The sequence below is a fragment of the Phytophthora parasitica genome, assembly GCF_000247585.1.
Source record: "Phytophthora parasitica INRA-310 unplaced genomic scaffold supercont2.19, whole genome shotgun sequence".
In the NCBI taxonomy this organism is placed as follows: domain Eukaryota; phylum Oomycota; class Peronosporomycetes; order Peronosporales; family Peronosporaceae; genus Phytophthora; species Phytophthora nicotianae.
The window spans coordinates 895,110-910,533 of NW_008649005.1; the positions used below are offsets into that span (position 1 = coordinate 895,110).

At 47.8% G+C, this 15,424-nt stretch overlaps 10 protein-coding genes across 10 annotated transcripts; 6 read left to right on the plus strand and 4 right to left on the minus strand.

Moving 5' to 3' along the window:
* Nucleotides 1-93: 93 nt before the first annotated feature.
* PPTG_10455 (hypothetical protein) lies at nt 94-954 on the minus strand. The gene has a single exon (XM_008905149.1). The coding sequence runs from the start codon at nt 943-945 to the stop codon at nt 256-258; it is 690 nt and encodes a 229-aa protein (XP_008903397.1). The 5' UTR covers nt 946-954; the 3' UTR covers nt 94-255.
* Nucleotides 523-2,289, plus strand: PPTG_10456 (hypothetical protein). Its single transcript, XM_008905150.1, has 3 exons — nt 523-1,156; nt 1,226-1,322; nt 1,392-2,289. Exons 1-3 carry the CDS (start codon nt 1,034-1,036, stop codon nt 2,189-2,191), a joined length of 1,020 nt encoding a protein of 339 aa, XP_008903398.1. The 5' UTR covers nt 523-1,033; the 3' UTR covers nt 2,192-2,289.
* On the minus strand, nt 1,981-3,692 carry PPTG_10457 (hypothetical protein; the record flags this gene model as incomplete). The annotated part of the gene is made up of 1 exon (XM_008905151.1): nt 1,981-3,692. One exon carries the CDS (start codon nt 3,690-3,692, stop codon nt 2,223-2,225), a length of 1,470 nt encoding a protein of 489 aa, XP_008903399.1. The 3' UTR covers nt 1,981-2,222.
* A 146-nt stretch (nt 3,693-3,838) lies between these two features.
* Nucleotides 3,839-5,852, minus strand: PPTG_10458 (hypothetical protein). The gene has a single exon (XM_008905152.1). It carries the CDS (start codon nt 5,518-5,520, stop codon nt 4,048-4,050), a length of 1,473 nt encoding a protein of 490 aa, XP_008903400.1. The 5' UTR covers nt 5,521-5,852; the 3' UTR covers nt 3,839-4,047.
* A 723-nt stretch (nt 5,853-6,575) lies between these two features.
* Nucleotides 6,576-6,875, plus strand: PPTG_10459 (hypothetical protein; the record flags this gene model as incomplete). Its single annotated transcript, XM_008905153.1, has 1 exon — nt 6,576-6,875. One exon carries the CDS (start codon nt 6,576-6,578, stop codon nt 6,873-6,875), a length of 300 nt encoding a protein of 99 aa, XP_008903401.1.
* Nucleotides 6,876-9,908: 3,033 nt separating this feature from the next.
* Nucleotides 9,909-11,487, plus strand: PPTG_10461 (hypothetical protein; the record flags this gene model as incomplete). Its single annotated transcript, XM_008905154.1, has 6 exons — nt 9,909-9,918; nt 9,986-10,102; nt 10,183-10,214; nt 10,283-10,731; nt 10,789-10,834; nt 11,059-11,487. 6 exons carry the CDS (start codon nt 9,909-9,911, stop codon nt 11,485-11,487), a joined length of 1,083 nt encoding a protein of 360 aa, XP_008903402.1.
* A 978-nt stretch (nt 11,488-12,465) lies between these two features.
* Nucleotides 12,466-13,089, plus strand: PPTG_10462 (hypothetical protein; the record flags this gene model as incomplete). Its single annotated transcript, XM_008905155.1, has 1 exon — nt 12,466-13,089. One exon carries the CDS (start codon nt 12,466-12,468, stop codon nt 13,087-13,089), a length of 624 nt encoding a protein of 207 aa, XP_008903403.1.
* Nucleotides 13,090-13,979: 890 nt separating this feature from the next.
* On the plus strand, nt 13,980-14,222 carry PPTG_22600 (hypothetical protein; the record flags this gene model as incomplete). The annotated part of the gene is made up of 1 exon (XM_008905206.1): nt 13,980-14,222. One exon carries the CDS (start codon nt 13,980-13,982, stop codon nt 14,220-14,222), a length of 243 nt encoding a protein of 80 aa, XP_008903454.1.
* Nucleotides 14,223-14,329: 107 nt separating this feature from the next.
* Nucleotides 14,330-14,578, plus strand: PPTG_22601 (hypothetical protein; the record flags this gene model as incomplete). Its single annotated transcript, XM_008905207.1, has 1 exon — nt 14,330-14,578. One exon carries the CDS (start codon nt 14,330-14,332, stop codon nt 14,576-14,578), a length of 249 nt encoding a protein of 82 aa, XP_008903455.1.
* Nucleotides 14,579-14,943: 365 nt separating this feature from the next.
* PPTG_10463 (hypothetical protein) lies at nt 14,944-15,129 on the minus strand (the record flags this gene model as incomplete). Its single annotated transcript, XM_008905156.1, has 1 exon — nt 14,944-15,129. The coding sequence occupies one exon, from the start codon at nt 15,127-15,129 to the stop codon at nt 14,944-14,946; it is 186 nt and encodes a 61-aa protein (XP_008903404.1).
* Nucleotides 15,130-15,424: the final 295 nt, after the last annotated feature.

The following is a 15,424-nucleotide window of genomic DNA, read 5'->3' on the forward strand; positions in this document are numbered from 1 at the left end:
TGAAGTGTTAAATGTAATGTAACGGTTAATTGATGATTAAAGATGCAGAAATATCGGTTATTTGTTGAGAAGTGTTCGACATCACGGAACATGAGCGAGCCTAACAGTGTAGGAATGGAATCAAGGTAAAGTGAAGAGTATCAACTGTAAATTAGAGTGCATTTCGTCGCGAGCTTCATTCGAAGGGCGTCGCTCCTCAACAAGGTAGGGATATCACATTCATTTAGAAGCGGTTATTCCTACTACAGGGCAGGCTTACAGCTTGTTCATGGAGGCAACATCCACCGACTGCACGTAGTCCTCAAAACCCTCAATGGCGTCCGTGATGTCGTCAAGCAGCACGAGGTCATCGATGATGACGCACTGCACCAGCAGCTTCTTGATGCCGAAAGCCACAGGCACCAGCTTGTGTCCCTCACCCCAGGTCAGACCCTCGACGGGCAGAGCCTTGATCTTGGCGGCCAGCTCCTCGAGGTCCGTCTCGGCCTCCCACGGCTTGACCTCAATCACGACCTGCGAGCGCTCCACGGGCTTCTTCTTCTCCTTCTTGGCGGCCTTGGCAGCCTCAGCGCGCTTAGCAGCCAGAGCCTTGGCAGCCTCATCCTCCTCCTCGTCATCGTCGTCACCGAACAGGTCGTCGTCATCGTCGTCCTCCTCCTCGACCTTCTTGGGGGCAGGGGCGGCCTTCTTGGGAGCCTCCTTCTTTGCCGGAGCCGCCTTCTTGGCGGGCTTGGCAGCCGCAATGGGCTTCATGGGCTTGGCACCCTTGGTGGGGTGAAGCACCGAGAACTTGGCGGTCTGCACCAGCTGGAACTTGTTCATGTCGGTCGGCATCGTGAGAAGAAGATGTGGGAGATAGAGAGTCGATTCGCTACTGAGGAGCGACTGGATCTGCTGGCCTGACCATCCGTTCGAGTCGGGCGTGATGATATTCTGAGATAACATATTCTTATTGGGAAACCTTTGGTTTAGAAATTCTGAGTTAGAATATTTTTGTCAACCGCCAAAATTTTTGAACAAGGGTTTGACAAGCATGAAGACTGAGCTGCAGCGAGTACTAGAGGCGTATCGTGCCATGGAGCCCGTGAAGGACGTCATCCACATGATCAAGACGCAGTTTGCGGTGGATCAACGTTGGGCCTCGCTGGAATTCCAGGTTAGATTTTCCACAAGCAAGTAAAAGTCGAATTCAAGGACTGACAAGACAGGCTACTGTTTGTTGCAGGCTCAAGTGCTGCAGGAGGTGGTGAACGACCCAATTTGCGACGACTTTGCACCACTGAGGAAGTACACGTACAGATTCCTCAAGAGTTATGTGGATGGTATGTCGACAAACCCAAAAATCATCATTACCGAAGACTATCTAATGACATAGTCGCTTATTGTTGCAGAGATTGAAGCGGTGCACGCGGATGTGGACGACGGGCTTGTGGAGGCGTTAGTGGAGTTTATACTAAACGCCAAGCTTGTTGATGACGCGCTTAATTCCGAGGCCATGCACCATGTTTCCTACACGGTTCCTACCGCTGACTCGTCCGTTGTCGTGACCTGTCGAGTGGCTTCGGTGTTCAATGAGGTCGGACTCAAACTCTGGGAAGCTGGTTGGCTACTGGCTGAGTATGTCATCGCCCACAAGAGCGACTTTCATGGCAGGAAAGTACTTGAACTGGGAGCTGGTGTGGGCTTCACAGGGATGGTGCTTGCCTGCGTGTGTCGCTGCAATCGCATTGTGCTCACAGACTACGCGCCAAACGTAATGCAAAATCTGCGCTACAACGTCGAGATCAACTCAAGCAAGTTCGTTTGTCCCGCTGAGGTGCAGACGTTGGACTGGGAAACGTGGCAGCCAACCGACCACGAAGACGAGCGCCCCGATGTCTTGTTAGCAGGAGACTGCGTCTACGATGTAGCAGCTTTCCCACCCATGATGCACGCCCTGCAGTCATTCCTCGGTAATGACCAAGGCAGTACGAACCAGCATCCACAACGCGTAGCGATCTTCGCCGCTACTATTCGTAACCAGAAAACGTTCCAGGAGTTCCTCGACCAACTTGCCGTCCACCGTATTGACTACGTTGATATCACGACGTCATCACTAGAAAAAATGGGGAGACAGCTTTTCGTGTATCCGAATCGGGATCAAATTCGGATCTGCCGCCTGTCGAGAACTGTCGAATCTACGGCGCAATAAAAGCTAAAAGGGATTCTATCTCTATTTCGTGTTACATGCAGTTCATCTTGACTTTGAAGAAGAATACACAGATGAGGAATGCCAGTAAACTGACAGCACCACCTACAAATACTGGTAGTCTGAAACCCAGTGAAGTTTCCACGAGAGCAGAACCGACGATAAAGTTGAGCAGTTGACCGGACGCAGTCACGGAAGATAACACTCCAACGTACACGCCGATGTCGGTAGTATAACCTAGTACGTGCACAATAAGCGGCACGATCAATGCGAAAAAGGTGCCCACGGTAATGGAGGTGAGTGCGCCGATAGCCACGTCCAGCACAACCACATCGCAGAATGCCATGATCATCAGCAACATCTGAGGAATTATCGCTAAACTTGCAACGAGATGGATGCCATAGCGACGCACGAGTGGAGGAAGAACCCACGAATGCAAGTACCCAACGCCGCAGAATAGTATATCTGCCACGCCTCCAGCGAGCCGGACACCTCGGTTGTAGTCATTTTGTTCCTCTGAGCACTCATCGTCACATGTGGCGGCATTGGTGGCGTCTCCGTCAAAGACCTCGATACCGAAGAACATGCCTTTGTTGCCATTGTAGGCAGCATAAGCGTACTGGACGAAGAAGACCACGATACAATACACCACCAGCACTTTAGGCAATGATCGAACGGCGCTGATAATGGCACCAAAGGCGTCGATGATATTCTGGCAACACCCTCGTTTCGTCATCGTCGTATCCAGTGGTATCTCCTTTGCTACATAACACGCTGCTCCAATACTTACGGCCATGATGACGGATAGCATTCCCATGAACCAGGCCAACGAGTTGTAAGCTGCGCCAAAGCATTCCGTGTATACAGCCACCAGAACAGCTCCGAGAACTGACCATCCTTGACCAAGTGAAGCCCCGACGGTCTGGTGATTGCCAGCAAAGTCGGAGATCAGTAACATAGCAGGCGTACGCGCAAGGTGGATCATAAACCCTGTCCAGAAGTAGAAGAGTACAGTGAGTAGAGCAGTCCATGTGCGGTCGGTGAGTTCTCCTGGTTTTCCAGACCCCACATCTCCTAAGGTGTCTCCCAGTTCTCGTGTGTAGCTCATGAGGATCCAGCACGCAACACTCCCCACTGCAGCAGTGACAAGATAAGGCCGACGACGTCCAAACCTCGACGTGGTTCGGTCCGAGTACGCACCGACGATTGGCCCCACCAGGACACCACAAAGTGGTCCGCTGAGCTGTGTCAATTGTACGGCATAGCGAGGAAGCATCGTCTGTAAATAAGGACCGAGTGCTGCCCATTGCGCTGCCGAAGCCATTCGAATGGCCATGCGAGGCATCGAAATGATGAGTAATTCCCTAAATGAAGCGCCTTGAGGAGTCAGTTCCTCTTCCTGCAGCATAGGCGACTTGAACTCATCTTTGGGCGTCTCGGGTGTCGCGAGGGAGTCGAATTTACTGCGGGAGGTTCCGATCTCAACGTCTTGAAACGATCTCATTTTGCCTTGTTGCAGCGACTTGAAAGGAAATTGAGGAATGATAACGATTATTAACTAAGGCGAGTCACGGTGTGAGAGCGCACGAGAAAACACCAATGAGCATCATCGACAACTGTTATGGTTCGGGATCTCGAACAGGGATCTGTCTTGCGAACTTGCTCTTCAAGAAGTATTAATAAGCGTCATACCAGCTTATCTCACGAATTGTACAGTGTCATGTACCACCTCGTCCAGTGATTACATTATTCAACTGACAGATAACCTGGTATTCAAACTATCGGATACGAAACACTCTCACTTAAAAGAAACGTTGCGTTAACGTTCACAATAAAATACACGAATTATAGTTGTCGGCTTACATGGAGTTCATCTTGATCTTGAAGAAGAAGAGACAGACGAGGAATGCCAGCAGACTGACAGCGCCGCCCACGAAAACAGGAAGTCTGTAGCCCAGTGAGGTTTCCACCAACGCCGACCCAACAATAAAGTTCAGCAGCTGCCCCAACGAGTTCGCGGAGTTCACGACGCCCACATACACGCCAATATCAGCAGTCTGGCCGAATATGTGAACGATGATCGGTACTACCAACGCGAAGAACGTGCTGATAGTGATAGACGTGAGGGCCACAATGATCACATCCAGTGCCACGACGTCACAGAATGCCATCAACATCAGCAAAACCTGGGGAATTGTTGCAAGTGTTGCAATCTTTTGAGCCCCAAAGCGACGCACAAGAGGAGGAAGCACCCACGAGTACAAGTATCCCACGATGCAAAACAGCATATCAGCGAGCCCTCCAGCAAGCCGAACGCCTCGGTTATAGTCCCGCTGCCCCTCTGAGCACTCGTCACCACAAGTCGCAGAGTTGGTCGCGTCTCCATCAAACACCTCGAGACCGAAGAACATTCCTTTATTGCCGTTGTAGGCCGCGAAGGCGTATTGATTCAGGAAAATTACAATGCAGTAGACCACCAGCATTCCAGGAAGCGTCTTCACAGCACCGTATATCGACCCAAATGCGTAGGCCACATTCTTGCAGCAGCCCCGCTTCTCCACCACCCGTTCTTGTGGAATCTCCTTCGCCACGTAGCATGATGCTCCAATACAAACAGCCATAAAGACAGACAGCATTCCCAAGAACCAGTGCATAGAGTTGTACGCTGCGCCAAAGAATTCCGTGTAGGCTGCCACAACAATCGCTCCAAGTGTCGACCATCCTTGACCCATCGCAGAGCCGATAGTTTGACGTTTACCAGCAAAGTCCGAGATCAATAACAACGCAGGAGTTTGTGCAATGTTGACGGTGATGTCCATCCACAGGTAGAAGAAGATTGTGAGTAGAGCAGTCCACTTGCGGTCTGTCACTTCGCCGGGTTTCCCAGATCCGACATCGCCCAAAGCGTCTCCCAACTCTCGTGTGTAGCCCATAAGGACCCAACAGATTATACTCCCTACTGCCGAAGCAACTAGGTACGGTCGACGACGTCCAAACCTCGACATGTTTTGGTCGGAATACACCCCGACAATTGGCGCCATTAAGACGCCGCTAAGTGGTCCGCTGAGCTGTGTCAACTGCACGGCATAGCGAGGAAGCATCGTCTGTAGATAGGGGCCCAGTGCCGCCCATTGCGCTGCCCATGCCATTCGGATAGCCATACGAGGCATTGAAATAACGAGCAATTCCCCGAGTGAAGCGCCTTGAGGAGTCAGTTCCTCTTCCTCTAGCATAGGCGACTTGAAACCATCTTTGGGCGTTTCGGGCGTCGCGAGAGAGTCGAACGCGGCACGCGACGTCCTGATCTCGATGTCCTTGAGCTTGGTGCTCATTTGGCACGAGCTGCTGCCGCGTCCAGGCCGAGGAATACCGAGGAATGCTAATCACACTTGCCAAGTGAATTGACGAGTGGTCTATTCCCTGGAGGCTATCCCATGCTTGACCGCGTGGTTAGATGTTTACTTTGCTGCGGGGGAGGGTTGTCAGTGATCCCATTGTGATTCACTAGGCCCCGAGGGCGGATTGTGAACATGTGTGGTGCACCGGCTTCTTTGATTAACGAGTGATAGACTGATGCGTGACGTCGCTAATACAGAGCTCAACGGAGACTGGTGTTTTTTCAGGTTATATCCCAGAGTCAAAACCAATGGAGTCTCTGTTGAGTTCTGTGGTTGCGTTGCGCAACTAGTTCATTCGTCGGATGTAATGCTGTTAAATTGAAATTATCTTCCGACTCGGAAGATAGGGTGGATGGACGCAGTAGTTGCTTATGGATGAGTCCTCTGACCAAGACGGCGTGATGTTGAGTGCAAGCAAGCAACCCTCCGCTCCAAAGTAGATTCTGTAGTTCAAGGGGGAAACTAAGGAGGGCCCTCACAAAAAAAGTTATTATTTGTTGCAAAAAATAGAACGAGCCGTCGGCAACGGCAAATCTAATTTTTGGCGTTACCGACGTAAAAGGCCACATCATTACAATACAAATTTCACAGACAACGTACAGTTCTTATAAATAAATGTCGTAACTACTAGACAAGAAACCACCAGAGCGTGTGATTTTTCATTCCACGATCAGAGCTGCGTTGATTTCCCAAACACTTGGAATAACACTCTACGCTATCGCAATGTCGGATCAAGTTTTTCACATTGACCCTCCTCCGGAAAAAAACTATCTGAACCATGATGCCGCTGAATCCGCGCTTCATGCGTGGACAAGATCAAATGGCTTCAACGTATCGCGAAGGCGAATACGAAAAAATGACAACGGTGAGGTTTGCATCCGAAATTATGAATGCGATCGTGCGGGCAAACCGAAGTGTACTAAAAAAAAAAACTCGCTGCCGAAGACAGGGTTCGAATTAAACGCGGGTCGAGGCGGTGTGGCTGTCCAATGCGGATTTCGTTGAGGGCGATCGACAAAAATGCACCTGCAGGGGAATGGGCCATCGTTCACACTGGTAATGGTAGCGCCGTTCACAACCACAAGCCATCCATGGACGCTCGTGTCCACGCAGCTCACAGATCCAGAGCTGCTCAGGATATCATTGCTACTTCTGAGCGCTCAGTTCACAGTACAATTGAGGCTCAATCTGCAGCTGGTGTACCGGTAGCCAACATTTACGCAACAATGTTGAATCATGACCCCAACACTATGCTACTTCCTAAGGATATCGCTAACGCCAAGGACTAAGCTCGTCGTCGAGTTCTCGCTCCCGCTACTCCTATTGAGGCCCTCTTCAACCAGCTCAACCAAGAGAAGTTCTTTTATCGATACACAACATACATCGAAACTCAACGTCTTAAATATCTACTGTGGGCTCATCCTGCTACCGCAAGTCTTTACAAGTTTAACTCTGACATTTTAGTGATGGACTGCACGTACAAGGCTAATAAGTTCGACCTCCTGCTTCTAAACGTCATCTCACTTACTGGAATGGACACTGTAATCCTGTCTGTCAAGCCTGGCTTCCAGGGGAGAAGAAACAAGACTACACTTGGGCCCTGAACATGTTACGTCTATTGATGTTAGAGTATGATGTCCCAGAGCCGAGAGCCATTTCTCATGATAGGGACCAACCGTTAATGAATGCTCTGGCACTCGTTTTCCCCGATGTACCGACAATTCTGTGTCGATGGCACATGAACAAAAATGTTCTGAGTAAAGCAAGAGAGGTGCTGGGCAAGCTGACTGTCGAAAACCCTGCTCCCGGTCAATCCAAGTACTCGAATTCCTTGGCCACCGACAAATTTATGGCGCTGTTCTACCGCACAGTTGGCTCGGAGACGGAAGAGGATTTGAGAGCAAACAAGACCGCTCTAGCTGAATGTAACGCCCAACTAGCCGCATATCTGTCAGAGCACTGGTTGAAGTACGAAGACAAGAATCGTAAAGGTCCGAACAAATCGGTTCATGCACTTCGGTGTTCGAGATACGTCAACTGCCGAGGGGACTCACGCTCAATGCAAGCGCTGGATCAAGTCGACCCGCGGCGACCTTTTTTTACCGTTTACAACAAGTTACTTCCATGGTGAATATCGTCTGCTAGCAGGACGCGTGAGTGTTTGAGCCGCAACGAAACCATAGTGCCTTACCAACTGCAATTCAATGAGTTCGCCGCGTGTGTGAAGATTATAACCAATTGGGATCTGTACAAGACTGACGAACTTTGGAATCAAGCTCGAAAAAGTATCGTGCAAAGTGAAGCTCTCACTGAGTGCAGAGGTATCTTCCGTGCAGTTCACGGAATGCCGTGTGTTCACGATCTCAAAGCAATCATAGAGTCCGAAGGACGTCTGCATCTTATGTCTTCTCATTTTTACAAGCATTGGTGGATTCAACAAGGCACAGAACAGAAGCAAATAGATGCTGCTCGCATTCTTGATCCTCTACCTGTCAGAGCCAAGAGTTGTAGGAAACCCATAGAAATCACACACAAGCGAAACCACGGCGCTAACGGCACAGCAAGAGAGTCGGTACAATTTAAACGTGTGGAGCTTAATGATACTAACTTGACACCGTCCCAGCCACCACAACCCGATCCTTCACTGTTTGGAACACAAACATTGGATAAAGTTCACGAATCTGGTCAGCAGAAGTCTACAGCGTCTAGTGTGCACTACCATCATCACCACACACCTGCCAGAAGTTGGGGCTATGCTGGTATGAGCCCATACGAGTAATGGCGAAGAAGACGTAGCATACTTTCAAAAAGTATCTTCGCTTGGATCTTGCAAATCTCTTTTTATCTTCAGCTAAACTTCAATTTAAATTCCAAATATGTTTATTTAATATTTGGGTCGAGTAATGATCATTATCATTAAATTTAAAAAAAATATTCATTAGATATACTATTCTTCTATGACTTGTGTGAATTAAAAGTATGTGAACGAAGAAAACTTTGAACTGCGAACACCATGTCACAGTGTAGGCAGGGGAACATCCCGCGGCGATTCTGTTTCTCCCTTCGTAGCTGCCTGTGGGCTTCTGCGTCAGGATTGTCAGTACAGAAATATCTATGCTGCCGAATACGACCAGAATGGCTGTCTGTGTGTCCACAATACTGGCACACAAACAGCGTGTTCGACACTACGTCAGGGGTCCAAGTCTCTCCCTTGAAAACCAGGTAACAATGAAGCCTGTAATTAGCTGTAGTGTAGGCTACTCCACTGTGGAAAAGATCTCCACGAAATATAATACCATAGCAGCGATGTATATCTACTAGCACTTCTTTTTGGACGTTTGGATATTCGAAACAACCCGTAAAAACACGAAGTTTCGTGTCATTCTCCAAAAATACAATGACACTTGCAGGCACCGAACCCGGAAACTTTTCACCACATTGATCTCGTACTTCTGCCGTGTAATCTTGATGGGGCTCTTGAGCTTCTCCATCAGGCCGAGAATGCATGAAGGAAAATACTGTAGGTGTATACTTCTCGTCTCTAATACACACGTCCTCGTTAATAGCTTGTTGGACAAGATTTAGTGCCGAACTCAGTCGAATAACGCGCGACTGGCTTCGAAATGGGTCATCATTAGCTCCTCCGACCTCTCGAAAAACTGATGTGTATGTGCGTGATCGTGCTTCGCTAAGCAAAGCGTCGAAACTAGACGTATCCAGTTGCAAAAACACTATATCAAAGCCGGAAGGCGGAAACGAGGGCCGCATGGTGGAGGTAACCGTAGTTGAAAACTATATTTGCTGTAGCCACATCTCGTCGGCAACGCCACAAATTAGATTTGCCGTTGCCGACGGCTCGTTCTATTTTTTGCAACAAATAACTTTTTTTTGTGAGGGCCCTCCCAGCTGGAGGGCTCTCCTTAGTTTCCCCCGTAGTTCAAGCACCATAAGACAATTACAGAAAAGGTACATATAAGGTTGCTTCAAAATTCGAGCACCCTTAAAGTTTTCGTTATATTTTCTTTCTTGCAAAACTTACCGTCATATTTTAAAATCTCCGAAAATTACCGATGCACCGTACAGCCTCGTATAATTCTAAAAATACAGGTGTACAGTACAGCCTAATTTAAGTACGACAATTCCTGGCCTTTGGATTTGAGGAGCTCATTTGAAAAAACGCGCCACGCGTCGGAAGCCATCTGAACGACGTCTCCCCGCGCTTTTCCTGCAGAAAGGCCGATACGCACCGTTGCCACGAGACTGCCACGCATACGCCACCACGGAAATGCCCCACGCAGGCCCACAAGCACACTAGAGACGCCATGTCGGACGGTGTGAGCGTTTTGCAGATTTTTGAATATATATATAGGTGTTCTGACGCGTTTATTTTTCATTACAGACAGCCTGGACGACCTGTTCAAGCCAAGCTCATCGTCTGCGCAGGACGACTTTGATGAAGATTTCGAACCTGGAAGCGACTCAAGTGATTCCCTTCTGGAACTTCTGGCTGCGATTGGTAAGAGCCTATGTGCTGTATATTTTCTTCTTCGCTTATGACCAGTATCTAATTGGAGTTTTGTACCATGTTATATACAGATAACACGCCTTCCCGAAAGAAAAAAAACAAGGTTAGTGGTTGTTGAATTGAATGAGTCGTACGATTAATATCTAACTTGCTATCACAATGATTCTGCAGTTCCTACTGGACCACAAACTCCGGCGAGGCCGACAATCAAGCGCAGAAAGCATCGACCGTGGCGCGCAAAAAAGACCGGAAAAACGTAGGCGACACGGAACCATGGTTGGGAGCGATGGACTCGGCGGTGAAGAGAGCGAGGACAGCGTCGCAGATACTTTGTCGTTGCCGTCCACCGACGACGAACCAGGTCATACGGAAGAAGTCAATGAGTTTGACGTTACGGACCCGACGACAGACCGCACTCCCCGAGTTAGACGTACCGAGTCCTATCCCGACAGCGTCGCGATGGAGACCTCTCGTGTCGGCATGGTGAACAAAATTCCACCGATGCGGGAGTTCATATTCTCATCTTGGCGTGAGTTTAGTAGTACTTTGGAGAAGTATTGCTCCGATTATTACCTGCTATTTAGAGCACGAGATACTCGCACCGTGATAAAACACGACACGTGGGTAAAATTATTTAATTCATTTTAACTTCACACTAACAATTTGATTTTTTGTAGATTGAGAGATCTACGGATTCCTACCAAGATGGAGTACAGTTACAAGGTATTTCGCAGCCCTCACGGTTGTTCGCAGAAGTCCCGAAGCAAAGGGCAACGCAATACTCCAAGTTGATACACAGGATGCAAGGCTCGTTTTACGGCTACAGTTAGAAATTGGGCTGATGAAGGAGGACGAGATGAATGGAAAATTGTTCTGCGAAATTGAGTAAGTATTAATAGCGTTAGTGAAGGTGCTGGTGTTAAACTTGCAATTATTTTGTTGTGTAGACCTGGACGCACAATCACCGCACGAATGCAACAATTTACGCCAACAGTCTGGTGTTTGATCAGGTTGGAGTTCTCGCCGATACCAACACAGAATCAAATCAGATTCAGCAGTTTCTATCTGGGGCGTTGGATCGCCACGTGACGCCACAACAAGTACGCAACATTGTTCGCAAGGTGCTCAATAGTACGCCAGCGGATAAACAGCTTTCAAGAATGTTGGATACCCTCGCCACCTTTGCTGATCACCACGTACTGGTCATTCGAGACCAGAATGATGTTACCAGCGGTGTTGTGATCAAATCTGCAGTTCAACGACTAGCCTTCGAGCGTTGGGGCGAGTCGCTTTGTATGGACTGGACGTACGAAACCAACAACCTGGGGTTTCACCTTGGTAAGAATTATTATTTTACTGTGATGCAGCATCCTTAACTAAGAAGCAGCATCCTTAACTAAGAAGCAGCACCCTTAACTACTTTGAAATGCTATTTGTACAGGTAGTCTGCTAGCTACAAGTGCAACAGGCCGAGGTGTACCTGTTTTGGATTTCATCGCTCTCGACAAAAGGATGAGAACAATGGAGGCGATTTTGGAATTTTTTTAGAAAGCACAACAATCAGTGGAAAGATATCGAGACGTTCGTAATTGACAAAGATTTTAAGGAGTGGAGAGTGCTGGAGAAATGTTTTCCTCGAGCGACGGTTTTGTTGTGACAGTTTCACACTATGGTGAACTGGAAAAAGGTCATCAAGCGAGTTAATTCAAACTCGACGGGACTCAGAGGGACGAGGTGGAGTATTCAGTAAAGCAAATGATGTACAGCACGGCTACAGAGGCGTTCAACAGAGCGAGGGACGGATTGGAAAAAAATTGCAGGGGAGATTGCCCTAATATTTCCCCGAAATCATGTCCATAAAAGTTTCAGTATTTTCAAAATAATTGGGAGTGGTGCAGTGAAATGTGGTCAAACCATGAGCGTGGCAACTACTTTACCGTCGGTAATGCAACGACGAACCGGATCGAGACGAACTGGAACCAGTTAAAGTGTCTTCTCGGGAGAAAAACGAGAATTGATAGAACTATAGCTGGATTGCTACAAAATCAGGTCAATATTGTTAATCACTTATTGACTTCACTACGCAAGTTCTCCAGTCAGTCTCGACGTCCGGACTCTATCCCTCCATTTTTACAACTTGTTGCTGGGGAGCTTTCAAATGATGCCCTCGCGAAGGTTTTGTGGCAGTGGGCTTGTTCATGGTGAATAAGAATGAGGTAAAGTGCGTCTGTGTAGGCCCTACACAGTCCGAGTGGAAAGTGTTTCTGTCTGGTCAAGGTTTGTGCGTCGATGACCTGATGTGGTCATGCAGCTGCCTATTTTACAAGAGCCGTCGGCTTCCATGCCAACATGTTATGGTGGTGGCTTGTAAAGCCCACCGATTTAAAATGCTACCTACTTCTACAGTGCCAAGTCGGTGGAGCATGAGAAAAACTGAAGAGCTTTACGACTCTTTGGAAAGAGGCCTGGAACCGCTTCGACAAGTTATCAACGTGGTGAAAGCCCGGTCGAGTCGAGTAATAGCGCCTCAAGCTGCCGCACCATTAGCAATTGCTTCTGCAGGTACATATCGTATTGGCAAAGCTTCTGTGGAGTACGTACGTCTCCAGAGAGAGGAACAATCAAGCATGGTCGTGCTGTCTAATGGTGAAAAATACGCAAGGGCCCAATCTCTTTTTGAACCAGTTATTGAGAAACTTAGTGGCCTATCTACCGTGGAGTTTTACGAACAGATGAGCAAGTGGAAGAGCGTTGTCGACAGCGAGCAAGGAAATATTACTGCTGCAAATTCGTCTACGGACGGAGACTCCACTGCGATTAAGCCTACCGAAAGTGACTCGGACAGCTTCTTTGATCAGCTTGATTACGCTGATGTGATGGCTGAAATGGAGGCAGATCAAGAGTTGGCTATGATAGCCGACTCAATGACTGATCTTGTTCGTGAGCACAATTTAGGGGCACAAGATGGAAACTCATAAACTGCAGAATCTCCTTCATTCTCCGAAAGCGATAAATGCCCGTCAACGCAAGTGTCGAAACGAAGTCATAAGGAGGAGGAGGGTTCAGTGGTGAAACCTGCTGAAAAGAACAAGGCAAGTTCACAACAACAAAATTTGCAAACAGCTACAGCTCATGGTGAGTCTCTCGATGCACCAAGTGAGTCTTTGAAAATACGTGATATTGAAGTTCTGAAACTACCATCTTCGAAACGCAGGACTCGAAAGAAGACTAAACAAGGGTGGATAACTCCACAACCCAAGTTTGCTGCTGTCACCACGACGCTGACACAAATTATTCAATGGCCAAGTTACCACCCAAATGTGAAGAAGGTCTCTAATGATTTAGATCAGTACGCATGACGGACAAATTTATACAAGCGCGTCCTGTAACCAACCTGCCTAGTTGCCGTGGAAGGTAGTGAAGCAAATTCCAGCGACCACGCGTTCGTCATCCCTGAAGAGCTGTTGAAAAAGGCAGATGCAGCATTGCTGCAAAAGAAGGAGTTGCTGGAAAGGGAAGATGAATCCGCACCGTGGAGACTGCACGTGTCGTTCGGATTCAAAAACCTCGTTCTGCACAGATACTTGGATATTGCGTTTATTAAGGGCGCTCTTAGAGAAATAAGGGCGCTCTTAGAGAAGTAAGGATACCGTAACTTTCATTTATTAACTTACGGTTCGGTAATGCATTTTACATCTATTTCCTGAACAGAATGAAGCAGTTCTACGCACTCAAAGCAAGAGCGAGAAGCTATATTGAAGACACCAAGTGACTTAGGCAGGAGTGGCTCTATGTTCAAGCCCACCCTGTTGAACCTTTTTCAGTGGAAACGAAAACAACTGGACTACTGCATTCTGAAGCTGCTAAGATGCATGAAGCGCTAGCGAATGATGTACTAACAAAGTATTCTGGGCTTTCTCTCGTGACGGTGCTGAAGACGAAGTCGGGGTCTTCTTTCGTTAAGTTTAGTGATATTGCTGGTGGAATTCCTCGTGAGGTGATGGTGAACGATTCTATTATCGACATGGGCATAAAGATGATTGCAGACAGTGTGAAAGGGTGTGTGGCGTTATCATCACTGATGATATGGCCTTCTGCATTGAAGCAGTAGCTCTCTGAGACGGCATTTATCGTTCTACCGCGACACTTAAGCAGAATTCATTGGGGGTGTTATTTTCGTGAAGGTGGCACTTCCTACGACATTGATTGTAAAATTTTATGATCCCCTGCACCAGCAGGGCTACAAAAAAAGAAATCAAAAAGGTGTGGACGGAGAAGTTGCTACCGTTTTTGGAGAATTCGCACGCTGAAAGTGGAGCAAAGGAGCGATTCCCTCAGGAAATTGTTAAGAAGTGGATTAACGAGCCGATTCAGCCCGATGGAACAAGCTGCGGTCTTATGGTTTTGGGAATGGTCTATTTGTTTGTGCACAATGCGCACAGATTCAAAACGTCATCGTATCACTGAAGCGTACATGCGCGTGATGCGATTGAGACTCACGTGGCTATTACTGTGTACAACAAAGCGTGTTCAGCCAAACGAGGAGAATACAACACAAATGATGAAGACGGATGAAGAGATTAGCAAGCTTCTTAAGTAGCAGTGAGCTGGTGAGCCACATGTTGCGGTATAAGGAGAATATGTCAATTAAAAACAATAATAAGAAACGGCATAATGAATCAGCAATGTTTCTCAAACATAGCAGAAATACGGATTCACCATCTTACTGCAGCAGTATTGCATCACTGTCTTCATGATCCACATCGTAGAATCCTGATTATTTGCCCCAGTAACACCCCGGATGAAGAAGTGTATCCGCTGCTTCCTGGAGTCTATCCGAATCTTGCAGTGAGCTCGTTAATAGTTTCAGCTTCGCGTAGAAGTGTTGCCTCCAGCTCCTCGTGAGCATACTGCAGGTCGTTAATTGCTTCGGCCATCATGTCCATCTTGTCTTGAGGCACTTGCAGCTCGTTGGCTCTGGAACGCAGGAACTCCCGCGCCAAGACTTGGTGATCCATGGCAGATGTTGACTTTGAATCGCTCTTTGTCTTTGGAATATTCAACGCATCAAATTTGAGATCTGGTAAAATTGTCAGTAGCTACTTTATTTCGTAAAATTTCGCCTCTTAGTGTTATTTTCGTGGTAATTTATTCTAGCTGATAAGGGCGCACTAATGTCATAAGGGTGCTTGTAGGCTGTCGTGTTTGTGGTGGGTGGGGTTCGCAAAATCACGTTGCGATCCACTCTGACACACAGTGCCCTGGACTGCCCACTAACGGAGGGGTACTCCGATAACCGTGGGGTTGCTGAGG

What these genes read in the sequence shown, in the direction of transcription:
- PPTG_10456 (XM_008905150.1), top strand. Translation starts at nt 1,034, where the DNA reads ATGAAGACTGAGCTGCAGCGAGTACTAGAGGCGTATCGTGCCATGGAG. An exon ending in GGGCCTCGCTGGAATTCCAG is followed by an intron (nt 1,157 to 1,225) that starts GTTAGATTTTCC and finishes TGTTTGTTGCAG; the next exon opens with GCTCAAGTGCTGCAGGAGGT. An exon ending in CCTCAAGAGTTATGTGGATG is followed by an intron (nt 1,323 to 1,391) that starts GTATGTCGACAA and finishes TTATTGTTGCAG; the next exon opens with AGATTGAAGCGGTGCACGCG.
- PPTG_10455 (XM_008905149.1), bottom strand. Translation starts at nt 945, where the DNA reads ATGTTATCTCAGAATATCATCACGCCCGACTCGAACGGATGGTCAGGC.
- PPTG_10458 (XM_008905152.1), bottom strand. Translation starts at nt 5,520, where the DNA reads ATGAGCACCAAGCTCAAGGACATCGAGATCAGGACGTCGCGTGCCGCG.